The 27,532-nt window shown below is 41.8% G+C and overlaps 1 protein-coding gene across 1 annotated transcript in view; it reads left to right on the forward strand.

Annotated features, from left to right (window-relative positions):
- MYO3B (myosin IIIB) overlaps window positions 1–27,532 on the forward strand; it is a 75,599-nt gene continuing 48,067 nt past the window's right edge. The window contains exons 1-7 of the mRNA XM_077957182.1: window positions 1–99; window positions 802–916; window positions 9,451–9,577; window positions 10,654–12,130; window positions 13,626–13,779; window positions 14,955–15,043; window positions 17,053–17,182. Of these exons, the coding sequence (XP_077813308.1) occupies window positions 11,999–12,130; window positions 13,626–13,779; window positions 14,955–15,043; window positions 17,053–17,182 (505 nt within the window). The 5' untranslated portion in view covers window positions 1–99; window positions 802–916; window positions 9,451–9,577; window positions 10,654–11,998. The remainder of the gene's footprint in view (window positions 100–801; window positions 917–9,450; window positions 9,578–10,653; window positions 12,131–13,625; window positions 13,780–14,954; window positions 15,044–17,052; window positions 17,183–27,532) is intronic.

A 27,532-nucleotide genomic window follows, 5' to 3' on the forward strand; every position in this document is an offset into this window, starting at 1 on the left:
GGGAGAGAAAAATTTTCACATATTTTACTATATTTATGCTGGTCTTCATCACCAAAAGAAGCTTTCTGACTTCAGACTTCCTGAAGAAAAACCTCCTAGGTAAGTGTCAGGGGGGTTGGTTGTTAATTTTTGATGAATGTCCATTTAGCAGTTGACAAACTTGGAAGTAAATGGAGCTGTTTTCCTAACTGGAAACTCACAGTGTATTTAACTAAAGTGCCCAGGATGAGGTGGCAGGAACTATCTCACCATTTTCATTGTCTAGAAAGTTCAAAAACTCAACTGCACAGGGTTTATTTTTTCTCAGCCATTTGCATCATTTGGCAAGCTGAAGTGGGAGGATCACTTGAAGCCCAGAGTTTGAGACCAGCCAGGGCAACATAGCGAGACCCTGTCTCACTGTGTTTTTTTTTTTTTTTAAGTAGCTACTCAGGAGGCTGAGGTGTGAGGACTGCTTGAGCCTGGGAGGTCGAGGCTGCAGTGAGCCAAGTTTGTGCCACTGCACTCCAGCCTGGGTGACAGAGCAAGACCCTGTCTAAAACAAATAAATAAAATAAAATAAAATTAGCTGGGTGTGGTGGCATACACCTGTAGTCGAAGCTACTCAGGAGGCTGAGGCAGGAGGATCACTAGAGCCCAGGAGTTCAAGGCTGCAGTGAGCTATGATCATACCAGTGTACTTCAGGCTGGGCAACAAAGTGAGATCCCATCTTTAAACAAACAACAGACAAAAAATGGAAATGCCTGCACCACTTTCCAAGTCAATGCTCATTCTGTTTGGTCATGCTCCCCTTCATTTAGGTACATAGCTGATGAAACTGGAAGGGTGATGCACGACATAACTTCCAAGGAGTCTTACAGAAGACAATTCGAAGCAATTCAGCATTGCTTCAGGATTATAGGGTTCACGGACAAAGTAAGTGATCAAGAGAGAAACTCAAGTGGCAATATTCTTATATGAATGTGAGTAAAGATGTGGATATTTCTCACTTGGGACAAGTATTTCTCACTTGCTTTCAAATGCCATGTTGGTCGTGTTATAAGGTCTTGCTACTCAAAGTGAGGTCCCAGGACCAGAAACATTGTTATCACCTGAGAGCTTCTTAGAAATGCAGACCCTGAGGTCTATCCAGGGATGACTGAATCAGAATACAACCATTTTAACAAGAAGCCCAGAGGAACATCAAACTAGGAGAGCACTGTTGTGAGGACCATGTGTTGATAAATTGTTATCATTGTCATCAATTCATTACACATGTAATAACAAACACCAAAACAATACTGTGGTTTGTTTTTGTGTTTGTTTTCTGATTTAGGGTTGTTCCAACCATTAAAGTGAATGGGGGGTAGGAGTACAGGAACATGTAGATTACGTCCAAGTCACAGAAATATATTTATGCAAGTAGCTCCTTAGGTAACAAGACAAATTAATTAAAATCCTTTCAACTTTCTTGCAGTTACTTCCTTCTCCATGGTACACAGTTGCACATTATTAACTATAGCTCTAAGTACTGTACTACCTTTTTTTTTTTTTTCTTTTGAGACAATGTTGCTGTGTCACCCAGGCTGGAGTACAGTGGCGGGATCTCAGCTCACTGCAACCTCTGCCTCCTGGGTTCAAGTGATTCTCCTGCTTCAGCCTCCTGAGTAGCTGGGATTACAGGTGTGTGCCACCACACCCGGCTAATTTTTGTATTTTTAGTAGAGACAGGGTTTCACCATGTTGGCCAAGCTGGTCTTGAACTCATGACCTCAAGTGATTCTCCCGCCTCGGCCTCCCAAAGTGCTGGGATTACAGGCATGAGCCACCATGCCCGGCCAATACTGTACTACTCTTATCATCCTTGATACATCCTAGATACAGGCTGTTTGTATTAAATATATGCTAGGGGCCGGGCGCGGTGGCTCAAGCCTGTAATCCCAGCACTTTGGGAGGCCGAGACGGGCGGATCACGAGGTCAGGAGATCGAGACCATCCTGGCTAACACGGTGAAACCCCGTCTCTACTAAAAAATACAAAAAACTAGCCGGGCGCGGTGGCGGGCGCCTGTAGTCCCAACTACTCAGGAGGCTGAGGCAGGAGAATGGCATGAACCCGGGAGGCGGAGCTTGCAGTGAGCTGAGATCCGGCCACTGCACTCCAGCCTGGGCGGCAGAGTGAGACTCCGTCTCAAAAAAAAATAAAAAAAATAAAAAAAATAAAAAAAAAATAAATATATGCTAGGGGTGACAGACAATATTTATAACCCTGGGCTCAAATATTATTCTGTGATACATTATGTCATAGTTTCTGGGCTTCATGCCATCAATTTTGTAAAATATATAGATTCTTTTGCTTTTCCAACAAAGGGGGTGAATGATTAGGAGGTAGGTGAGAGTGTTAAATCTTAAGGGATTAGATTAAAAGACACTCCAGTTACCCTGGGATGGCCACTCCAGATAAAGGATTACTTCTGTGTAATGCAGTGTGATGGCTAGCCCTTCCCTCCCCTGCATGGTTGATTTTAGTCATAATAGCACCCTTTTTTTTTCTGTCTAGCCAGCTGTTAATTTTCTCTGTCAGCCTCCCACAGACCTTAAACTGACAGACAGTGGAAAATCCCAAAGGTCAGATAAAAATATAAATATATCTTCCTTGGCTCCTTAGAGGGGAGCAATTAAACAGGTACCAGCATTGTTAAAGGACCTTTGTGGTTATTAACTTATAGAACAGGCTTTTTAAAAATCAAAGATGCATCCCCAGAAGAGTTAAAGCATGGTAGGAATGGCAGTGGAGCAATTTAAAGTCACCTGTGTCATGCCAAAGTATGCAGGGTCACATGTCCTTAAAAGGGTACAGGAACCATAGAGAAGTCAAGGTTAATAATCATTAATAGAGTTAATGTTTTGTTTTGAGTACAAATATAGTTATAGAATACCGTGAAGAGATTGATCCTAGCTGAACCCATTTATGCCTAGTGTTCCATTATTGGAACGCTAACCATGTGGTAGTTATTTATACCCTACTGTTCAAGGTCATCACCAAGGTCTGATTGCAAAAATTCAAAAAATTGCAACCTCAGGCTTAGGTGGGTTAAAAGAAAGTATATAATGGTGCTGTTCTAATAACAGCAATGTACTGATAATAATAATAAAACAGATGCTATCTGTTTCAGGATAAACAACATTGAAAACTGTTAAAATCTGTTTTAGTACAACAACACTAAAGCATTAAAAACAGAAGAAATTTAGAATGTTAAGTATATGTCCTTGAAGTAAGCCATCCCTAGCCTCTCTGGGAAAAAAGGTGCAATAGAAATAAATGAATGACTGTATGAATAAACATGAAAAGAAAAACATGTAAAAGATGGTGAACATTTTTAATTTGTGCCTGGTCTGTACTGTTAAATGAATAACCAGAATGTAACGGTGTCATGTGTGTATATTTTCACCATGTCCCACATTAATTCATACAGGAAATAAACCAATTTATATCAGCTGCAACCTTAGAAATGAAAGGAAGAAGCTGTATCTTATCTCTCTGACTCTGAATTCTGTAGTTCTATCTCTGCAGACAACCTGTTTTGCTGAGTTAACTCAGTTCACTTTATGTTTATAAATTCAAAGTAGTATGACTAAATTCAGAAAGATCCAGTTGAATGTAGTCAGGAAACAGATGCCAAATGCTGATGTAACAGAACTTTCTTTTAGGTTTTTCTGGCAGACATTTCTAGATAAAGCGTAAATGAACTGGTCAATTCAATCAAAATTATGGTTCTTCTCCTTTCTTATAATGTCACTAGTTCCCTGCAGGAATCCCTTAATTTTTTCTCAAACCCTTAAAGCAAAATTATGAGTAGCAAACCTTCGTGTGGAGTCAGGAGCATGAATTTTAAATCTGGGACACCAGCCAAAGTATCTGAAAGAACACTTGACCCTGAGTTTATTGTAAAGAAATTGCCCTGGTGGAGGAGTCTTCCACTAATGATGATGACTTCTTGTGGAGGGTTGGGGGATTATCCCTAAGACCTTATTGTGAAGATTGTGCTTTTCAACTCTTATTTCTGGAGCCAAACCATACAATTATATACTTGTCTTGCTGGTAGTAATTAACATATTCAATCAATAGGGTTTTAGAGATGTTTCTATTTAATGCTACATGAAAACTTTTTGGGCAGATGATCTATGTGATGGTCAAAACTGGACGTACACTATAGATCCCCGTTGGAGAGGTTAGGGAGAAGCCTTTGAGATCGGCACAAAATTTCTTCCCTTTCTTCAAAATAGATTATGAATTGAGAGAGTACTGCTCTGAAGGATTACATGTGAAAATATGACTTGGGAGTCTTGAGGATTTCTAATGTCTTGATGACAGACAATAGGATACCATTGGCTTTTAAGATGCCAGATGTTGTAGAGCCTCTGCAAAGGAGACCGAGAAGTGTTGGAACAGAGCCTGTAGATAGGCCCTTCAGCTGGTCCTGATGCAGTGCTTAGGGAAGAACTGATGAAAAACTGAAGAAACTTACAAAAAAGAAAGAAAGGAAAGAGAGACTGGGAAGGGAAGTAAATTCCTAGGGATATACCAGAGAAACAACTACCAGAGATGCTTATGAGCCAGGCCAAGGGGGATTTCCTTAGAGTAGCACCAGGCTAACAGAGAAAACTAAGTTTCCTCTCAACTTTTCAATTAGCCTCAACTCTGTCAAGAGAATATCTACATCAGTAAAAGAAGTGTCTTACGAGACAAGATAAGAAAATATCAGATATCCTGCAGTGGGGCTTTGATGGAGAAACGCTCTCTCTTCCCCACTTTTGCTGATTGGTAGTGAAATAGTTTATACTCATCAACAATAAATTGAGAAACCCAGTTGGAGGACTTGGTCTTCTTGAATGAAGCTATTCCACTTTATAATATAGAAAGTTGGAAAGTGGTAGAAATAAAAAGAGATAGCAGCATAGCAAAAGTCTGCAGAAAAGGCAGAGATGCCAGGAAAAGCTCTGTAGCTGGAGATGAAGCAAGAGAAAATGGACAAGGTAAAGAAGGTGAAAAAACCTTCCCTGGCTCTCTGTGGGGAGACAATAAGAAAAATTTGATCGAAAAGGTTTAGGACAGGAAGAGTAATCCCACAGGTGGACATACAACTGATTGAATTTTGCCATGAGTGTACATGATGTTTTGACCTGAACGCAGAGGCTCCTAGATCAGAAAGGGAGAACTAATTAACCCAAGGTTATAGGACTGATGGAGTCAAGTGGGTGGAATAGCCCAAAAATATAAACTCCTTGATAAGGTGAGCATTGGTTACCCCTCTGTAGTTCTCACTAAATCAAGGAAGGAGACCCAATCGATCATTAATTTCAGTGATTCACACAGTGTTTGAACCTAAATGTTTTTGCTCAGGGTCATAGATAGTTTTTCACTTTAAATGGTTGTCTAGGCACTATGCTGAAGAGGATATTGCCAGAGAAGCAACAGGGCAAGATGCTGGTTTCAAGGGTATAGCCTTTGACAGTCATTTTCTTTTCTTTTTTTTTTTTTTTTTTTTTTGAGACGGAGTCTCGCTCTGTCGCCCAGGCTGGAGTGCAGTGGCCGGATCTCAGCTCACTGCAAGCTCCGCCTCCCGGGTTCACGCCATTCTCCTGCCTCAGCCTCCCGAGTAGCTGGGACTACAGGCGCCCGCCACCTCGCCCAGCTAGTTTTTTTGTATTTTTAGTAGAGACGGGGTTTCACCATGTTAGCCAGGATGGTCTCGATCTCCTGACCTTGTGATCCGCCCGTCTCGGCCTCCCAAAGTGCTGGGATTACAGGCTTGAGCCACCGCGCCCGGCCTGACAGTCATTTTCTATGGTGATTATCTCAGTGGTGAAATGCCTGGAAGTCTTATTTTGGGAGGTTTCAGAGCTTGTACTGTAATACATGAAGAAAGAGAGAGAGAAAGAGTCTTTGTGTGATGCGTGTTTTAATTACAGGAAATACATTTATTTTTTCTAAGAGTACTGAGAGTTTCAGATAACCTCTTGAGATAACTGGGTATAGAAACAGCTGATGTAGAACTCACTGCAAGAGTCTCTGTTTTACCCCCGGGATCTGCCTCTGTGGGAAGTTGCTCAGTGTAGTGAGCAAGCCTCACACTGTATTGATCTAAGTAATGAGGTGCTGTCATGTTAAATCCAAGCAAGTCCCAGAAAACCTATTTAGTAGGTGTTCTCCTTAGCCACTCTTAAGTTGGGTGATTAAACAATGATTCTTAGAGTAAAAAACATGACATATTGCCTTTGATTTAGAAGTTGGAAGAATAACATTTATCCATTGTAGAAGCCTAGTTTAAAATCTTCATTTGTCTTTGTAGCATTATCAGGTATCCAGCAGATGTCACTATTATAGTCTGTGTTCCTCTTTTTGGCCTTACTGAGTAATGTTTACAGGAAGTTGTAATCTGTGAGGCAATGCTTTATCAGTGGTCTAGTGACTGTTCCTATTCCTTTGCTGCTATGTAGAGTACTAAATCAAGTTACCTACCTGAATATTTTTGTGAAAGTACTTTTCTCTAAGCATAAAATGCAAAATTTTCCTATTTCATTGTTTCACATATAGAAAATGTAAGTTTTTAAATAAGTAAATATACCCTTTAATTTTTTTTTTTTACTATTAATGATACATATGTATTCAACTTTCAATATAAAAATAGAGCTTAGATAATCAGAACTGTTTTTACTCACATTTCTGACACCAAATATGTGGGGTTTTCTCCCCCATACCAACAAATTCTCTGGCACCAGCTGAGTGTCCTACAATCCACTCAATTCTGACACTATCTACCTGGAGTTAGCATCAGATCCCACAAGCTAAGGGCTCAGTCCCACAAGACTACCCTGACTCCAAATACCTATGCTACTGTCTTCTATACTTCTGACTGACTGACTATAAATTGAGAGTCCCCACAACTCCCTCCTCAGGTTTGATAATTTGCTAGAACAGTTTATAGAACGCAGGAAAACACTTTACTTACCATTACTGTTTTATTATAAAGGATACAACTCTGCTGGGCACGGTGGCTTATGGCTGTAATCCCAGCACTTTGGGAGGCCAAGGTGGGCAGATCACCTGAGGTCAGGAGTTCAAGACCAGCCTGACCAACATGGTGAAACCCCATCTCTACTAAAAATACAAAAATTTATCCGGGCATGGTGGCAGGTGCCTGTAATCCTAGCTACTCGGGAGGCTAAGGCAGGAGAATCGCTTGAACCCAGGAGGCAGAAGTTGTAGGAGGTTCCATTACATTCACATGATTGGTTAATCATTGGCCATTGGGAATTAACTCGATGTCTAGTCCCTCTGTGCTCCCAGAGACTGGGCTGAGGGGGACCCAAAAGTTCGAACTCTCTAATCACATGATTGGTTCCTCTGGCAACCAGCTCTCCATCCTAAAGTTAACTAGAGGTCCACCAAGAGTCACCTGCTTGGCTGGGCGCGGTGGCTCAAGCCTGTAATCCCAGCACTTTGGGAGGCTGAGACAGGCGGATCACGAGGTCAGGAGATTGAGACCATCCTGGCTAACACGGTGAAACCCCGTCTCTACTAAAAAATACAAAAAAACTAGCCGGGCGAGGTGGAGGGCGCCTGTAGTCCCAGCTACTCGGGAGGCTGAGGCAGGAGAATGGCGTAAACCTGGGAGGCGGAGTTTGCAGTGAGCTGAGATCTGGCCACTGCACTCCAGCCTGGGCGACAGAGCGAGACTCCGTCTCAAAAAAAAAAAAAAAAAAAAAAAAAAAAAGTCACCTGCTTAGTATAAACTCAGGTATGGATGAGAGGGGCTTGTTGTAAATAACAAAAAGACTCCTAACATTCCTATCACTCACTTTCAAGGGTTTTGGATGCTTTTGTGTCAGCAACTGGGGGCAAAGAACAAATACAATTGTCCCTCGGTATATGTGATGGATTAGTTCCAGGAGCCTCCAATTCATATACCAAAATCCAAGCATACTCGAGTCCTGCAGTCAGCCCTGCAGAACCCACATGTATGAAAAGTCAGCCCTCTGTATATGTGGGTTTCACATCTTGTGAATACTGTAGTTTTGATCCATGTTTGGTTGAAAAATATCTATGTATAGGAGGACCTGTGCAGTTCCAACCTGTATTGTTCAAAAGTCAATTGTTGGCCGGGCACGGTGGCTCATGCCTGTAATCCCAGTACGTTGGGAGGCCAAGGCAGGTGGATCATCTGAAGTCAGGAGTTCGAGACCAGCCTGACCAACATGGAGAAACCCCGTCTCTACTAAAACTAAAAAATTAATTGGGCATCGTGGCACATCTACTCAGCTACTCAGGAGGCTGAGGCAGGAGAATCACTTGAACCTGGGAGGCAGAGGTTGCGGTGAGCCGAGGTAGCACCATTGCACTCCAGTCTGGGCAACAAGAGCGAAACTCCATCTCAAAAAAACCAAAAAACAAAACAAAACAAAAAAAAGTCAATTGTTGGCCAGGCACGATGGCTCACGCCTGTAATCCCAGCACTTTGGGAGGCTGAGGCGGGTGGATCACCTGAGGTCAGGAGTTCAAGACCAGCCTGGCCAACATGTCGAAACTCCATCTCTACTAAAAAATACCAAAAAGAGCTGGGTGTGGTGGTGCGTGTCTATAATCCCAGCTACCCGAGAGGCTGAGGCAGGAGAGTCGCTTGAACCTGGGAGGCAGGAGTTGCAGTGAGCCGAGATTGCGCCACTGCACTCCAGCCTGGGTGACAGAGCAAGACTCTATCTCAAAAAAAGGTTAGTTATATATATTTCTTGTTATATAAAAATATAATTTCATATACAATTATCACAGATAATTTCTAGTGACTCTCAAAATATTTCCTGACTTCATAACTATATAGTCCATCATTTAACTTTAAAATATTCTAGGAGCCATGAATGAATGTCTTCCCAACTGCTTCATAAAAGCGATATTCCAAAGAGGTTAAGGAAACAGCTCCGCTCTTGCTCTGAACAAAAGATCATACCTGAATTTGGGAGCTGGTATTAGTTAGGGTAAAAGGCTAAAAGTGGCTTAAAGAACAAAGAAGATTAGTTATCTCTTATAACTGTTTCCAGATAAGAGGGTCAGGTTGCAGGACAACTCCCTTTATGCAATTGTTGGTCTAAGGCATCCTCATCAGTGGCATGGTTAAGGCTGGGTTGCTGGGAGTTCCAGCCAGCAATAATGAGAAGGAAAGTATAGAGGAGGTGTGCTCATGCCCATAAGGCCTGGGCCCAGAAGTGACCCACATCATTCTGCTTGCTTCATTGTTAAAATGTGGTTATATGATGACCTCTAACTGCAAAGGAGTTTGGGAAATTTGGCTGTGTGTCCAGGAAAAGAGGGAGAATGGACTTTGGTAAACAACTGGTAGTTTCCACTACAGGTCTAGTGGTTCATTAGTTTGATTGGCAATGACCTTCATATATGGTTCTTGATGTCCTTTTCAGGAGGTGCACTCAGTGTACAGAATTTTGGCCGGGATTTTGAATATTGGGAACATTGAGTTTGCAGCTATTTCCTCTCAACATCAGACTGATAAAAGTGAGGTGCCCGATGCTGAAGCTTTGCAAAATGGTAATTATTTGATATTTGTGGGCTGTGTTGCTGCCAAAGCACATGCTTCTTTAGGCTCTGTAAAATATAATGCAGCGTTTGCTAGTCTTTTTTTTTTTTTTTTGAGACGGAGTCTTGCTCTGTCACCCAGGCTAGAGTGCAGTGGCACGATCTCCGCTCACTGCAACCTCTGCCTCCTGGGTTCAAGCATTTCTTTGCCTCAGCCTCCAGAGCAGCTGGGATTACAGGCACCTGCCACCACGCCTGGCTAATTTTTGTATTTTTAGTAGAGACGGGGTTTCACCATGTTGACCAGGCTGCTCTTGAACTCCTGACCTCATGATCCACCCCCCCCCACCATCGGCCTCCCAAAGTGTTGGGATTCGCCCAGCCTGCTGGTCCTTCTAACAGCTCTGGATGTTTTCATGAACTAGTATTTCCCCAAGGATGTCCTGTGGAACACCAGTGTTCCTTCCATAAGCTGCAAGAGTTCTATAGAAAATAATTCTATGGCAGGTAATTTTGGGTATTGGTTTTTAACCTTAGTTGTTTTTGAAAAAATCATCTACAAACTGAAAAAAATACAGGAGGTTGGGCCCATTCTGAATCCACTATATCAGCATATACAGGAGAAGAAAGCAGGCACCTGTTTATTTTTAAAGTTCCACAGGTAATTATGGTGGCACAAGGAGTGAGAATCCTCAATTATGAAAAACAAACAAACTGATTTAAATGAAGTAAAAACCTTTTTTGTGTTAAACTGTAGGACATTTTAGGGCCTTTACTATAAGAGTATATTTTGTGACTGTCTAAGGGTAAAATACAGTCTGCAGCTATTTCCCCAATTTATTTGGCAAAAGACCACCTCCTCTTCCTTTTTTTTTTCGTCAAGCATCTATGAAGTAAGAGCTTTCAGAACAGTTTGGGAGATACTGTGTCAGTCTGGAAGCTTCTTGGAGTTAGGGACCTAGCCTGTTTATCTTTGAGTGAAAAGTACCAAAATGGAGTCTGGCACATAGTGGATGTTAATAAATGCTGACAGACTGAATGAACGAAGGTCTGGCTACATTCTGTGTTATCCTTACTCTTTGTTTCAGCTGCCTCTGTTCTGTGCATCAGCCCCGAAGAGCTCCAGGAGGCCCTCACCTCCCACTGTGTGGTCACCCGGGGCGAGACCATCATCCGTGCCAATACCGTAGACAGGGCTGCGGACGTTCGAGACGCCATGTCCAAAGCCCTGTATGGGAGGCTCTTCAGCTGGATTGTGAATCGCATTAATACACTCCTGCAGCCAGACAAAAACATATGGCAAGTTCCTCGGAGAGCAGAGGGCTCAGGAGAGCTGCCATTGACCCCGCCGTCCCTTAGCGTTTGCAAAAGGAAGCATTTGGTCCTCTCTGGGATTTTCTTTCTTTTTTTTGTGGAGTCAGAGTATCACTCTGTCGCCCAGGCCGGAGTGCAGTGGCAAGATCTCCGCTCGCTGCAACCTCCACCTCCGGGGTTCAAGCAATTCAACTGCCTCCGCCTCTGAGTAGCTGGGATTACAGGCGCGTGCCACCACGCCCGGCTAATTTAGGCCTTCTCTTTTAGAAGACACAATGAGATCCAGGAGAGTTGAAGCGTTTGAACCCGAGAGGCAAATGACTGAAGGAGCCACTAAAGTGTAGTATTTGAGAGAACAGTCTTGGCTGGGAGCTGGACAAACTGGGTTCGCACCCAAACTCTACAACTTAACCCATTTATGCCTGAGGTGGCAATTTTTTGAATTTTTTCAATCAGACCTTGGCGATGACCTTGAGCAGTAGGATGTGAATAACTCCCATATGCTTGGCGTTCCAATAATGGTTTTAATCAGCTTCATGTTCTAAGTCAGTTTTCTCACCTGTAAAATGAGGAATATAATATCCTCTTCATAGTGTTGTTTTTAGAATCAAAGAGACATTTTATGAAAAATTTTAAAGCACACTATCTTACATTATTATTCCTACTTCTTCGACTACTTTTCCTTGCTCTTTCCTTAAACATAGTGGTTTCCCATATTGTGGAGGAGTTCACCACATCCAATTCTGAAGAGTACTCTTCCAGTTACCTTTGTGGGTAGATAGGTGGGAGAATAAATAAGCAACAGCTTCAACCCCTTCAAACAAAAGGACTTTTAAACATCTATTTTATATATGGAGTTCCTGAGTAAGATTCTAAAGGATTCTACTGCTTAAAAAAAAGAAGTTGGAAATGCTGTTCAAAGTCCGAAAGAACAAATAGTTTAAGACACAAACTGCTTCTTTTCTTAGGGGTGGCAGGATGCTGCTTTCCATGAGTGGCTGAATTGGGTACTTGAGTTGATAAACACTTGGGCACATATATTCTCATCATCTTGAGGTGGGTGTTTCCTCCTCTAAATAGTTTTGTTCTTCTCTCTCACGCAGTAGTGCAGAAGATGGGATGAATGTGGGGATCTTGGATATCTTTGGATTCGAGAATTTTCAGAGAAATTCATTTGAGCAGCTCTGCATAAACATCGCCAATGAGCAAATCCAGTACTATTTCAATCAGCACGTTTTTGCTCTTGAGCAGGTAATAGTGAACTCTGAGGTAACTAAATTTGATGGGGAAAAGGTGTCTCCAAGCTGCTCACAATTTGTAGCAGAAACCCTGTAGACTAACTGGCAAAAGACCCTAGAGAGAAAACAGGGTAAGGCAGTCCTGGCTAAATAGTCTAAATTTATCTGAAAAAGGTCTTGATTTCTGTGGAAAGGTACATTTCCTCACTTGAGTGGAGCTGGTGATAAGTCACTCATTTAAATCTTGCGTCAAAACTCTTTTGTGCATATTGCTCAAAATGCTGTATCTCTTCTACTTTATTTAACTAAAAATATTTATAGTTGTGTTCAAAATGATACAGATGACCTGGAATTCGGGACATAGGTTCTTAACTGCTATACTAGCCCTCGCTATCCCCTATCTGCTATGTACCAGATCCCTCAGTAACTGGAGAGGTATCTCCAGAGAAGAGTAGGATGTGTTCTTGTTTTTCTAGAAATGGAAATTGTCCCTCTGTGAGTTTAATAATAAATTGTGAAGACAGAGTGAGAAACTAGTGGACCCAAGGGATGGAGCTCTTTTCCTGGGGCAGCAGCCTACATAGCAGTCTGCTCAGCCCCAACCTTTACTTAAACCCTAAGACTCTCTTCTGTGTGAAGTAGTTGCAATAATGAAACATTCTGGCTAAGCCTCTTGGATGCAGGGATAATTGTTTTAGTGCAGGCATGAGGACACACAAACTAAACTGTGATTAGATACACACAAAGACATTTCGTGAAAATACCAGCATTGCTTTTATCTCTGAAGCTGGATAAATCTGTGTAGCACTCCTCTCCCATCCACTCTTGTTTCGGTCCAGGTTCCTTCCACTTATTTCCCTGGCAATCTGGAGTGTTTTTTTTTTTTTTTTTTTTTTTTTTTTTTTTTTGAGACGGAGTCTTGCTCTGTCGCCCAGCCCAGGCTGGAGTGCAGTGGCGCGATCTCGGCTCACTGCAAGCTCCGCCTCCTGGGTTCACGCCATTCTCCTGCCTCAGCCTCCCGAGTAGCTGGGACTACAGGCGCCCACAACCGCGCCCGGCTAATTTTTTGTATTTTTAGTAGAGACGGGGTTTCACCGTGGTCTCGATCTCCTGACCTTGTGATCCGCCAACCCTAGATGATTCCCTTATAGAATTCCTTGCAGAAGAGAATTCTGTTTTCTTGGTTTAAACCACATTTCTCACTAAAAAAATTTTTTTTCAGCTTTACTTCCTTGTACATTAGTTTCTAAATGATAAGTTACCAAGTCCACGTTTGATAGAGAGATTTTACTGGGTTTAGCTGCCTGCCAGAGGCCACTTGAAGTCAGATTTAAATGCACAGCTTTAATGGTGTTATATGCAGAAGATTCCTTTACTATACACATAAAACATATCCTGCTTTCCACATGCATTCAGTGTTGCTAGACCCAGAAAGTCCACGTCAAAGTATCCTGGTGGTACCAAGGCTGGTTTTGGGCTGGAGAGAATCACAATCCATTTCCCTCCAGATGGAATATCAGAATGAAGGCATTGATGCTATACCTGTGGAATATGAGGACAACCGCCCGCTCTTGGACATGTTCCTCCAGAAACCCCTGGGACTACTTGCACTTTTGGATGAGGAAAGTCGGTTTCCCCAAGCAACTGACCAGACCCTGGTTGGTAGGTACCTTCTGAGAAAAAGGCATATACACTTAGAACAAAACTTGGTTCGTGTCATCAATTGAGTGTACTTTAATGAATTTACCTTACATATTTTGTCTATGTGGTGGGTTGTAAGAATATAGGCCTTCTTTTTAATTGAATTGAAATGTAGTCGTAGAATTTGAATCTTAAAGCAAACCCATCATTATTCCTAACCCTTCCCACTTTCCTATTCCTGCCAACATGATTAGCATTACCCCATGTTGATTTCATTTTTACGCCTTCCTCTCTCTTCTTTCCTATAGCCAATGTTTGCTTCCCATCCTTTGTGTGCCCCCCTCTCATGTCTTCCCCTGGACTCACATCCACGTCTAATTTGATTTCGTGTAGAAGCCCTTTCCAGTCTCCTTGGCTTCCAGGCTCCTACCTTCCCCATCTACCCTGGATATCGCAGCTAGTTTAGTCTTTCTAAAGCCACCTTCTCATTAGGTTGCTGTTATCTTCGGGATGAATACAGGGCATCTCCTTCTGATGTCAAAGGCCCTCTATTCTGTACCCTATTCCTCTTGAATCTTCAGTGTTTTTCACAACCTTTGTTCCTCACTTAGATTGTGAGGTGCTTGGGGCAATGAAGCCTCAGTCTTTACGTGCTTTTAGCGCTTAACAGTTTCTCACACCTAGTAGGCTTTCAACCACAATAGCAAAGATTGTGTGTTAAAGGAGGAATAAAAAGTTTCAAGCCTTTTCCCCAGAGGGAAAATTGATTTGTGGCAGAGATTCACCTTTATGAGTTGAAATTGTAACCCTCAGTGGCTTTCTTTTATATATAACATTGTCACAAGTTGCCCAGATGAGTTTAAACCAGGGTCATCTGCCTTCCATGGGATACCTTTATGGTTCTAAAACTAACTGGCAGGGCCTCTGGTGTCATCAATGTCCATGCTAGGAGTTCTTAGAAAGAGCAGGAGAACATACGACCTTAGAGCACAGGCTGACACTAAAGACAACGCTACACAGCTAAGCAAGGATGTGACAAATGCCCATCGTATCGGTGATCTTTCTCCACCCTTGTTAATATCAAGGCCTTATTCTGAAAGCCCTTATTCTGAGTCACTCATGGCTCAAGGAACAAGTTTTTGTTTGAAAGAGAGAATAATTCACATTGTAACTCTCCAACATAAAAATCCACACAGATAAATTTGAAGATAATCTACGGTGCAAATACTTCTGGAGGCCCAAAGGAGTGGAGCTGTGCTTTGGCATTCAGCATTATGCTGGAAAGGTGAGAGCAGTGTGATAGTTACTAGACCTGAATTTGACAAAGGGTAAGTGTCTGTATTACCCTGTCTGTGCTGCTCATGAAATTGCTTACAGATTTCTTTCCCCTTTTAATTCTTCCTGAATACCTAATCATAATTCTTAAAGTTTCTCAGTGGTGCCACTCACAGAAAGTTGCCCCTGGCATAGAAGCAATTTCTTACTGGGGTGGCCCACAGAGTTGCCATCTGCTTCTCACCTGAGGTTTGGCCTAGAACTGACAGCTCTCCAGAGAGGAAACATATTACAGCTTTTTGCGGTGTTTAGTGGTAAATGTTCACATTCTAAAGTCATTTGGAGACATGTAGGTAATGGAGGAAGGTTAATATCACAGTGGGACTCAATTTTTAGTACTTTAATTATATGTCTAAGGGCCCCAAAATGCCCAGATGAAAAGAAAAAAATCCACGTTATTATCCAGATGTTAAGCTTTTACAACTTAACTGAAATTTCCACTTTTCATACATTATGCCTCAGTCTGAATTTCAAGTTCCTGAAGCAGATTAGTGACTGATTCAGGAAATTCCCTATCTTATAACCACAAGCTCCTTGCTTATGTTACTCCCAAAGGAGCCATTTGAATTATGGCTGATTCGTTCCTCTGGGGTCTGATGAGCTGTAGGTCCAGAAAATTGGTAGGAGTTCAATAAAAGGCATTTTTGATTATTTTATTGATTTAAGATGTATTGAAATTGTCTTTCATATTCATATCATGCCGTTGTAACTGATTTTCCTGACTGGATGTTGGGAAATTCTAGTACAAGGGAAGGGGATTGTTTTTCTCTCCAAATAGTACTTTATGGTGTCTATTTTGGATCTTTGTTAGAAATTGCAATTCCGTTTTTGACCTACCTCAGCATATTAATGTCCTCCTCAGAGTCTGAAATACTGGCATCTACCCTGATTCCCCTCCTCATTCCTCTTTTTTGCCTCCCATTCCTGTCCTTCTCTTCTCACCTCTCTCTGTCCTTTTATACCTATGTCCTACCCACCCCTCTTCTTGACTCGTTCTTTTCCTTTCCTGATTTTAGGGGAAAAACTTTTTTTTCCCCCTGGTCTCTGTGTCCTTTGCTGCATCATTTGCCATTCAAAGCTTATTTGTAGAGAAGGAATTCTCTGAGGGTGGTCCTTACAATTTATATGAACTGGATCCCCTCTGTTCTGAAAACCAAGAACTACTCAGCATCCTTGAGTGATCACTCAGATCGCATGAGGACCTACGGAGGCAGTGAGAGTGCTTAAAGTAGTTGTGAGCATAGAAGCAAACTGCCTGAGTTTTGATACCTACCTACCACCTGTGAAATGTGTGACCAGGAGCACATTCCTCAACCTCTTCCTAAGTCTCTGCCTGTCTACCAGTAAAATGGAGATAATAACAGTGTTTAGCTCATAAGATGGATGCTTTGCACATGGCATCTAATATATTTTAATAATTATTCTGATGTGATTTATCTTCAAAAAGCAACTAGACAGGCCAGTGCGGTGGCTCACGCCTGTAATCCCAGCACTTTAGGAGGCTGAGGCAGGTGGATCATGAGGTCAGGAGGTCAAGACCATCCTGGCTAACACAGTGAAACCCCATCTCTGCTAAAAATACAAAAAATTAGCTGGGCGTGGTGGCACATACCTGTGGTCCCAGCTACTCAGGAGGCTGAGGCAGGAGAATCGCTTGAACCTGGGAGGCAGAGGTTGAAGTAAGCCGAGATCATGCCACTGCACTCCAGCCTGGGTGACAGAGCAAGACTCCATCAAAAAAAAAAAAAAAAAAAAACAAACTAGACAATAAGTTAAGATAAACTGGTCTGTCAAAAATCCTAATTTTTCCCTTTATCTGGTGCTGTGCATATAAAAGCGTGGCTATGTCAAGATTAGTTCTATATAGAGGTCAATTAATGACTGGCTAAACAATTTGCCAGAGTCACCAATGATGGACAGCTGACTTGGCTAATTTGCCGTTTGCTATTCATGTTACAGGTATTATATGATGCTTCTGGGGTTCTTGAGAAGAATAGAGACACTCTCCCTGCTGATGTGGTTGTGGTCCTGAGGACGTCAGAAAACAAGCTTCTTCAGCAGCTCTTCTCAATCCCTCTGACCAAAACAGGTACCTGAGAACCCTCTGATAGCCCTTCTCCCGAAGCTTTTGCAAGACCAGGTGGAATTTTTCAGTTAGTGTCTGAATACTGCTAGGGCTGCACCACTAACGTTGAATTTCTTTAAGCAGAAGTAAGGGTCAAAATTCAAGAAAAGGAAAGTGATTGTTTCTTTTGTAATTTAATTATGCAGCATCAGTGTGTACACAGACATGTGTGCACGCACACATAAACATACATACACTATCCATAACATGAACTCTTAGACTTTCTCGTCCTTCTTTTCATTCTTCCCTTTATAAAGCCATACGATATCATTAATTCATGCTAAGCACTCTAGGATAGTCTCAGTTTACCAAGACTTATCAGGAAGATTATTTCTATTTGTGTGTGATTCCAAGTGAAAAAAGGAGTATGCTGAATCAGAGGTCAGGGGATCCTCAAAGATCACCTTGGTCCAATTTCTACCCAGTTATGACCCCACCCCACCTCTCTCCTAACCAACTTGAAACAGGTCCATCACTGGCCTATGTATGTGGCCTTCGCCTACTTACAGTTACCTTCTCTTTAGTTGCTGTAGTCCTCATGCCAAAAAAGCAGGAAACTAGGGCCAAAGAACAGAACTTCCAGGTCTTAACTGTTTTTCCAAATGGATTCTAATTGAGTCAGCCTTTTAGAATGTACCTGGGATTCTGCTGCTTTTAGCTGGGTGGCCAACTCAGCCTTCTCACAGCTCTACTCTCAAAGGCTTTGTGTTTTTAGGCTAGGTCTGGAAATAGCAGTGGGCATGCTTTTAAGAAAAAAAGGAAGAGAAACCTCTTTATCACTGTTCATTGTTCACTATTTCCTCTTCTTTTCTTCCCACATCCCTCTTAACTGGTTGCCAGATCTGATTTTTAGCAACTTGCAGAGGAATGAAAAGCCTGGCTAAGAAAAAAAAAAAAAAAAGCCACACTCTACAGCCTTTGCTTCATCTTAACTTGGAAGGAAAGTTGAAATCCGGCTGTTTCTTCAGACATGCTCCTGTAAACAGAACTAGTAGCAGTGCCCATCGGAAGCCTGCCCTACAGCTTCCATTCCATGCCTTCCTTGGGGCAGCCAGGATTTAATTCAGTATGGACTCCCGGGAGCTCGGGGCAGGTGTGGAAAGGGCTGGCTGGTGTTTCCTTACCAGAGACCCAGGGATGTAGATTCCTCATCAGGCGACTTCAGCACAGAGGTGAAGAGACAACCGTTATTGATAGGGGACATACTCTCTGGGAGAAAAATCTATCCAAATAACTCTTCAGCTGGCATTTACATCCTCCCACAAATATTAATAACGGCTTGTCAAATCTGTTCACAACTTTGGAATTTCCGATTTTTCAACCTTTGGCAAAATAAAAACCATTTAACAGCCTGGACCACTAGGTGGCGCTATGGAGAAAGTAAGGCCCTGCAGCCAGTCTCTTCTCCCCTGATTCACCCAATTGTGGGAGGAACAGGAACAAAGAGATAACCTCCGCTGCTGCTGCTTTTTCACTCCCTCCGGAAGAGCTTTCCTCTTGTCTTGTAACTGTTAATGAATCTTGTTTTGAAACTACACTCCACACCACTTGATAGAAACGGAAGTGAAGAATAAGACTAGAAACAAACGTGATGCCCCAATAGGCTTCCCAGTATTCCTGAGGTATATATATGCGTAGTAATTTCCTTTGAGATCCTAAGCTTGAGTATAGCTTAGGATTCTCCACATTTTGAGTATAACTAAGAAGCCACAAACATCAACACTTATAAGCATGATTCTGTTGTCTTTTCCCGGAATTATTTATGTAGGAATGAATTCAATCAACAAACATTTATAGAACAGCTTCTAGTAATAAGGTCCTTTTTAGGCAGTGAGGGAAACACAGCAGTAAAGGTAATATGGCTTTGCCATACGCCAACTAGAATTTTGTTTTACCTTCATTTTCTATATAGAATTTTCTGTACAGAATTGGGCGCTAATGTATCTCTTTATGACAATAGTTGCCCTCAAACCTCAATTCTAACATGATTGTGCATCCTGTGTTGAATGTCAGAATATTACTTTTCTAATTTTTAAAACACTCATAATCTATATTTTTGGGGGCTATTATGTTACAGCCTTTGAAGATGGGAAACCTCACAGGACAGAAATAAGTTATGCTGTTCGTTGCCAATGCTTGTTTCAGGCATGTCCCTCTCATGAAGGGGAAGGTGCCTACATATCTTGACATTCCCACTAGAAGCAAGATCCCACACCATCCTGGCACTTTGAAAGAGAATATACTAATATTTTCAATGCATAAGAAACCATTTTCTTGTCATTTTTATTTTTCCTTGCTTTAATTGTTTTATTGAAATTAAATGCAACACTAGTTCAGTAAGCATAGATATTATGGGCAATTACTTCACAAACTCCTTTTGAGGAATGAACTACAGGGAGGAAGGAAAAAGATCAAAGTTGAGGCCAGACACGGTGGCTCACGCCTGTAATCCCAGCACTTTGGGAGGCTGAGGCAGGTGGATCACAAGGTCAGGAGTTCCAGACCATCCTGGCCAACATAGTGAAACCCCATCTCTACTAAAAATACAAAAAATTAGCTGGGTGTGGTGGCGGGCACCTGTAATCCCAGCTACTAGGGAGGCTGAGGCAGGAGAATCGCTTGAACCTGGGAGGCAGAGGTTGTGGTGAGCTGAGATCATGCCATTGCACTCCAGCCTGGGCAATGGTACAAGAATCCTCTCAAAAAAAAAAAAAAAAAAAAAAAAAAAAAAAGATCAAAGTTGGCAAGCCTTGGAGGCAATTAGCCCAAAATGTAAAAGGAGGTCCAGTGCTGGACTCCTCAATTTTGAAAGAGGAAAGTACGTTTGTTGGGAAGACTCCTAAGAGATGTTGGCAGTGGTCTGGTTCCTGATCTTAGTGGTGGTTACATTATATTTATTGTGTGGATGCTTGCATTATATTTATTATGCTGTACATTTATGTTTTTCATACTTTGTGTGCATTCTGTGTCACAGTAATGTTGGTTTTTTTTTCTCCAAAAGATAGAGAAGACCCCTTAAAATGCAAAGAAAAAAAAAAAGCTTGACGTAGTAGCACATGGCTAGAGTCCCAGCTACTCAGGAGGCTGAGGCAGGAGGATCACTTGAGCCCAGGAGTGCAAGGCCAGTCTGGGCAACACAGCGACACCCCATCTCTGAAAAAAAAAATTAAAATTAAACTTGTTTAAATGCAAAGAAAAACTTTAATTTCTTTATCAAAGGATTCCTGACAGTTAAGTTGAGGTTTTCTGGTAGCTAGATTGCCACTGTCCTTTGCTTTCAACAGAGCCCCAGGATCACTTTCCTATTCCTTCAAGTTGCCTCCTCTCTGGGCTGCTGGGCAGGTAACAGTCCTTCATTAGTATATATCAAAAACAGTGTAGTCACGCATAGCTTAATGATGGGGATGCATTCTGAGAAATGCATTGTTAGTTGATTTCATCGTTGTACAATCATAGAGTTCTTACACAAACCTAAATGATATAGCCTATGATACACCTAGGCTATATGTTGTAGTCTACTGTTTTGGGGCTGTAAACCTGTACAGTATGTTACTGTACTGAATGTTGTAGTTAATTGGAAGACAATGCCAAGTATTTGTGTATCTAAACATATCTAAATATAGAAAAAGTAGAGTACAACTATGGTATAATAATGTTATGGGACCACCAGTTTGTATGCAGTCCATTGTTGACCAAAATGTACATGGCACATGACACTACTGGGGCTTGATTTAATTTCTTGTCAAGGTTGAGAGGATCAACCTATGTGTTTATATGTGCAATCGTAATATAAAATCATAGATAGTAATCCAGTTGGCATTTTCTTGTTTCCAGCTCCCATTTTCCAGAGTGCTGAAGAGATTAAAAACCATGAGGAGTAGAATAATGAGGCCCAAGGTCACCAGGAGACAGGGCTTCTCCCAGGTTTCTGCGGCCCCCTTCTGCTGACACCCGGTTGCATCTGGTTGTGGAGGTGCCTGTGCCTGAGAGGCACATTCTCACTGCAAGGTTCTCAGTGACTTTCTGGTAAAGGGAGGCAGCCACAGTCAATATGAATTCTCTCTGTTCTCTTCTCATGCTTCTGCAACCAGCCTTCTGCCTGCAGATGGGCCACTTCAGACATGATGACATGTTCTTTGTAATACTTCCTATTGATAGGAAATCCTCTGAAGATTTTAGGTGTGAAAATTTGAAGTAGCAGCAACACTGCTTTCTAATCCTTCAGCTGGAACTTTTCACACTGAATAATCTAAATAGAAAAACATTAAAAGGAAGGATGTTATAACAGGGTTTCAAGGCATATTTTCCTGTTTGGGGAATGTTCCACTTGCTACTAGTAAACTGAGAGAAAAGCTTAAAAGGCTCAGGGGAAGAAAGAAAGAGGATTTCAAAAAGAACTTGAAAATTCATTTTTGTCTTTGAATCATGAATTCTGACTTCCAAATAGTAGTTTGGGGTGTTAAAGAAGATGTGAACTTGGGAGAAACTAGGAAAAATAAGAATAGCACCAGAGGGAACATTCTCTGAACCTCAAAGTTTGATTTTTGCTTCAGAACTAGAACTGAGTTTTACGCTCATTGCCTTCTTCTGTCTGAAAACTCAGGTCTCTTCCGTGGAATTTGATTTGCAGTGAAAATCAACAATAAAGTATCTCTTTCTTGACTTCTATTTGCTCCTCTTTTTCTGGATGGGGGGGACAAGATGAGTCCCCCCATTGTCATATCTATAAAGCACTATAGCACCTTCACTGCTGAAATCCTTGCTGTCAATTTTCTGAGTCCTGATTCTGTAATGCCCAAAATGAATTAAGCTCTTAAGAGAGCACCTTTTGGTATCCATCTCTCAGTTTCCATTTTCCACTTATGGCTGTTGCTCTATCCTGACAGTTTAGCAAAAGGGTCTGGCAGATGAGCTGAATCTAAGTGATGAAATTTCAAGGCCACAGACATGGATAGTGCTGGCTTTTCCTGAAATGGAGGCTCTGATGAGCCAGTTCCATCAGGGAGCCCTGGGGAGTGATTCCTCCTTACAAAGAGACCCACCTCTTTCTATTTAATTTGGGAGTGTATCTCAGTCAATCAATAATTATGTATTTGGAATCTATCTAGATATGGTGCTGTGCATAGATTATTTCTAAAAGTAACACAACAAAGTCCCAGCTAGAATGGCCAGAGATCAATAGTGCCAAATCCCAAAATGTATAAAAGATGAACAAAAAATCTAAATTCTGAACAGGCATGTAAATCCATAAGTGAAGCAATATAACAACTATATCCATACAAATAAAAATAGAAGGGAAAAGTCAGGGAAATGTCATGGGTCAACATGAAGAAAGACTTCTTTTAACTAAGAAAGGCTTATTGGACTGGTGTTTGTTGTTTGTTTGTTCGTTTGTTTTTAATAGGAGACTAGAGAAAATTGGACAGTCTGGGAGTAATGAGGCATTCTAAGCCAGGGCCTACAGCCCTGGAAAGGAGAGGGAGGTGGAAGTTAGATGATTAAATGAATAGGACGAGGAGGAAAGAACTCTTTGGGCAGAGGGAGGTTGTGTGGAGGAAGAAATGATGGCAGGCTGCTGAGCAGAGGATGGCTCATGATGCTGATCTGAACTGCTGTGAGTGGATGGGCTGGGCTCTTGAAGAGAGTTTTAGGGCAAGAAAGGAAAACTTGAACAAGGGTGTTAAAGACTGACCAGTGAAAGCCAGGGTGCACCAAGGTATTGTGTGTATAGCTGTGTATGAATAGATGCTCAATTAATACTTTTACATTCTAGATTTAGATTTAGGGTCCAGTTTGAGTAAATTTTTGTATGAAATGTAAGGTTAAGGTGTTTTGGTTTTTTTCTTCATAACTATGTCTAGTTGTTCCAAAACCATTTGTTGAAATAACTATCCTTTCTCCATTGAATTGCTTTTGCACTGTTGTCAAAAAGCAATTGGTTATTATTTATGTTGGTCTGTTTCATTGATCAAACTATCTGCCTCTTCACCAATACCACACTATTGCAGATTCATAGTAAGTCTTTTTTTTTTCTTTTTTTTTTTTTTTTTTGAGATGGATTTTCACTCTTGTCTCCCAGGCCAGAGTGCAATGGTGTGATCTCAGCTCACTGAAACGTCCATCTCCCAGGTTCAAGCGATTCTCCTGCCTCAGCCTCTTGAGTAGCTGGAATTACAGGCCCCCGCCACCATGCCTGACTAATTTTTTGTATTTTTAGTAAAGATGGGATTTCACTGTGTTGGCCAGGCTGGTCTCAAACTCCTGATCTCGTGATCCACCCGCCTCAGCCTCCCAGAGTGTAGGGATTACAGGCATGAGCCACCACACCCAACTATAGTTAAGTCTTTTTTTTGAGGTGGAGTTTCACTCTTGTTGCCCAGGCTGGAGTGCGGTGGCACAATCTTGGCTTACTGCAACCTCCGCCTCCCAGGTTCAAGCAATTCTCCTGCCTCAGCCTCCCGAGTAGCTGGAATTACAGCCATGCGCCACCACACCTGGCTTTTTTGTATTTTTAGTAGAGACAGGATTTCTCCATGTTGGTCAGGCTGGTCTTGAACTCCCGACCTCAGGTGATCTGCCCGCCTCAGCCTCCCAAAGTGCTAGGATTACAGGCTTGAGCCACCATACCTGGCCCAACTATAGTAAGTCTTAAAATCAGGTAGTATGATTCCTTCAACTTTATTCTTTTTCAAAATGGTTTTGGCTATTCTAGCTCTTTTGTCTTTCCATATAAATTTTGAATGCAGCTTGTCTGTATCTATAAAAAGTCCTGCTGGGATTTTGCATTGAATTGCACTGAATCTACAGACAAATTTAGGAAGAATTGGCAACCTTGCTGTGTTGAATATTCCATTCCATGAACATGGTATATCTATTTATTTGGATCTTCTTTGATTTATTTAATCAATATTTTGCTGTTTTCAGCATACAGATCCTGTACATGTTTTGTTAGATGCAAAACAAAGTATTTCAGTTTATAGAACTAGTATAAATTGTTTGTTTATTTTGATTTTAGTTATTCATTGCTAATATGTAGAAATACAGATGATTTTTGTGTACTGACTTTGTCACTCACAACCTTGCTAAACTCATTAGTCCTAGAAGTCTTTTTGTTTTTGTTTTTGTAGATTCCTTGGGATTTTCTGTATAGACAATCATGTTGTCTGTGAATGAGAACTCTTTTGTTTCTTCCTTTCCAATCTTAATGCTTTTTATTTCTTTTTCTTGCCTTATTATACTGGTGACTTCCAGTATGATATTGGATAAAAGTGTTGAGAGGAGACATATTGCTTTGTTCCTGATCCTGAGGAGAAGACCTTCTGTCTTTAACCATTAAGTATGATGTTAGCTGTGGGTTTTATGTAGGTGCCTTTGCACTTACTGTTCCCTGTATCTGGAACATTTTTTTTTTTTCCTAAGACATACCCATGGCTAACTTCTCTTTATTCAGATCTTTTTTCTAAACCCACCTTTTCTGGCTATCCTATCTAAAATTTCAACCTATTCAACATTTTATATCTGCATTCCTGTTTTATTTTTCTTCTTAACATTTGTTATTACCTTACATATTATATACATTTTACTTACGTATCGTGTTTATTGTCTGTCTTCCTTCACTATAATGTAAGCCCCAAGAGGGTAGGGAATTTTTATCTCAGTTGTCCATTACTGTGTCCTCAAAGCCTTAAAATACATCTGGCATATAGTAGGCATTCAATATATTTTTGCTCAATAAGTGAATAGATAGATGAGCCAAATCTACACATCCACTTGCATTGTTCCTGTTTGCTCTATCTTCCCTGTATGTATTTTTTTTCACAAAGATACCACATGATCAATGTATCTATCTTCCTTCTGGTCTAAGGGCTTCTGAATCATCCCTGCTCTTCTTACAGATAAGATGCTCCCTACTTGTATGCAGCATCCCTGCCTCTCTTACCTCCACAAAGATTTTGATCCTGTAGGTATTTCTCATTTCTTCTGCATATCTGTTTATTCCTCTTAATGTGATTGTTCTTATCAACATAGTCTCTTTCATCTTTTCAGTCATTTCTTATGGGTTGAATTGTGTTCCCTCCAAAAAAAGATACATTGGCCAGGTGTGGTGACTCACGCCTGTAATCCCAGCACTTTGGGAGGCCGAGGCGGGTGGCTTACAAGGTCAGGAGATTGAGACCGTCCTGGCTAACACAGTGAAACCCCCTCTCTACTAAAAATACAAAAAAAATTAGCCGGGAGTGGTTGCAGGTGCCTGTAGTCCCAGCTACTTGGGAGGCTGAGGCAGGAGAATGGCCGGAACCCGGGAGGCGGAGCTTGCAGTGAGCCAAGATTGCACCACGGCACTCCAGCCTGTGTGATAGAGTGAGACTCCATCTAAAAATACATTGAAATTCTTAGCCCCAGTACCTCAGAATGTGACCTTATTCGGAATTAGGGTATTTACAGAGATAGTCAACTTAAAATGATGTCCTTAGGGTGAGCCCCTAATCCAAGATGAATGATGTTCTTATAAAAAGGGGAAATCTGAACACAGAGACACACACAGGGAGAACACCCTGTGAAGCTGAAAGCAGAGTTCATGGTGACGCAGCTACAGCATCACTCACCTGAACCTGCTAACTGAACTCTGCTTCTCCACTTGCCTCATTTGGCCCAATAGCCATCTTAAAAGATACAAACAAGCCAGATGTAGTGGCTCACACCTTTAATCCCAGCACTTTGGGAGGCCGAGGCAGGTGGATCACTTGAGGTCAGGAGTTCGAGACCAGCCTGGCCAACGTGGTGAAACCCTGTCTCTACTAAAAATACAAAAAACTTAGCCAGGCATGGTGGTGCATGCCTGCAATCCCAGCTACTTGGGAGGCTGAGGTAGGAGAATCACTTGAACCCAGGAGGCGGAAGTTGCAGCTAGATCATATTATTCCTCTGTTTAAAGTTTCCACTGGATCCTCATTACACCTAGAATAAAATCCAAACTCCTTTTTTTTTTTTTTTTTTAACCTACAAACTCCTATGAGATCTGTCCCTGCCTGTCTGTCCTCACTTCTTTGAAGTCTTTCATTTATTCTGTTTTCATTTTGTTCCTTAAGTATTCCAAGCCTTTTCCTGACTCTGCTCCAGCTGCTCACTCTGCCTGGAACAATCTTTCCCCAGATCTTTTTTTTTTTTTTTGAGACAGAGTCTCACTCTGTTGCCCAGGCTGGAGAGTGCGGTGGCATGATCTCGGCTCACTGTAACCTCCGCCTTCCGGGTTCATACCATTCTCCTGCCTCAGCCTCCTGAGTAGCTGGGTCTACAGATGTGTGCCACCACACCTAGCTAATTTTTTTTTTTTTTTTTGTATTTTTAGTAGAGACGGGGTTTCACGGCGTTAGCCAGGATGGTCTTGATCTCCTGACCTCGTGATCTGCCTGCCTTGGCCTCCCAAAGTGCTGGGATTACAAGCTTTCCCCAGATGTTTATGGGTCCATCTCTTTCTTGTGGGCCAGAATTTAAGCTCAGATGTCACCTCCAAAGAGAGGTCTTCTCTGTCTACCCAATGGAAAGTAGCCCCTCTCTTCCCCACTCATTCTATCACATCATCTGTTTAACTGTATCCTTCAAGAGCCAACATACGTCTATCTCTATTCCTGCCTCTACTCCATGCTAGCTGGTAAACAGCTTGAAGATAGAGCCCTTATTGGTCCTGTTTACTACTGTATGTCTGTGACCCAGAGCAGCGCCCAGTGCATAGAAAGTTTCAATAAATATTTGTTAAATAACTCAGTTAACTACTGCAAGATAGAAACTAAAGTTGAAGTCCAAGTCTGGACTGCCAATCTAAGGCTCTGTATTAGTATACTAGGGCTACCACCTCAAAGCACCACAAACAACAGAAATGTGTTGTCCTCATTCTGGAGGCTACAAGTTCCAGATTCAGGTGAAGGCAGGGTTGGTTCTTTCTGAAGGCTCTGAGGGAGCGTTTGTTCCAGGTCTCTCTCCCAGCTTCCAGTGGTTTTCTGGCAATCTTTGGTGTTCCTTGTTTCTGCACCAACCCTCTGTCTGCCTTCACCTTCACAAGGCGTTCTCCCTCCACATCTGTGTTTAAGTTTCCCCGTTTTATAAGGACATCAGTCATAATGGATTAGGGATCCACCCTACTCCAGTATGACCTCATCTAAACTTATTAAATCTGCAAAGGCCCTATATCCAAATAAGGTCACATTCTGAGGTACTTAAGGATTAGGACTCCAACATATGAATTTTTTAGGGACACAATTCAATGTATAACAGGCTCTTTCTGAGTGGGAGGGAATGGGGGACTGGGAGAGCTTA

Source organism: Macaca mulatta, chromosome 12 (assembly GCF_049350105.2).
Source record: "Macaca mulatta isolate MMU2019108-1 chromosome 12, T2T-MMU8v2.0, whole genome shotgun sequence".
NCBI classification, from domain to species: domain Eukaryota; kingdom Metazoa; phylum Chordata; class Mammalia; order Primates; family Cercopithecidae; genus Macaca; species Macaca mulatta.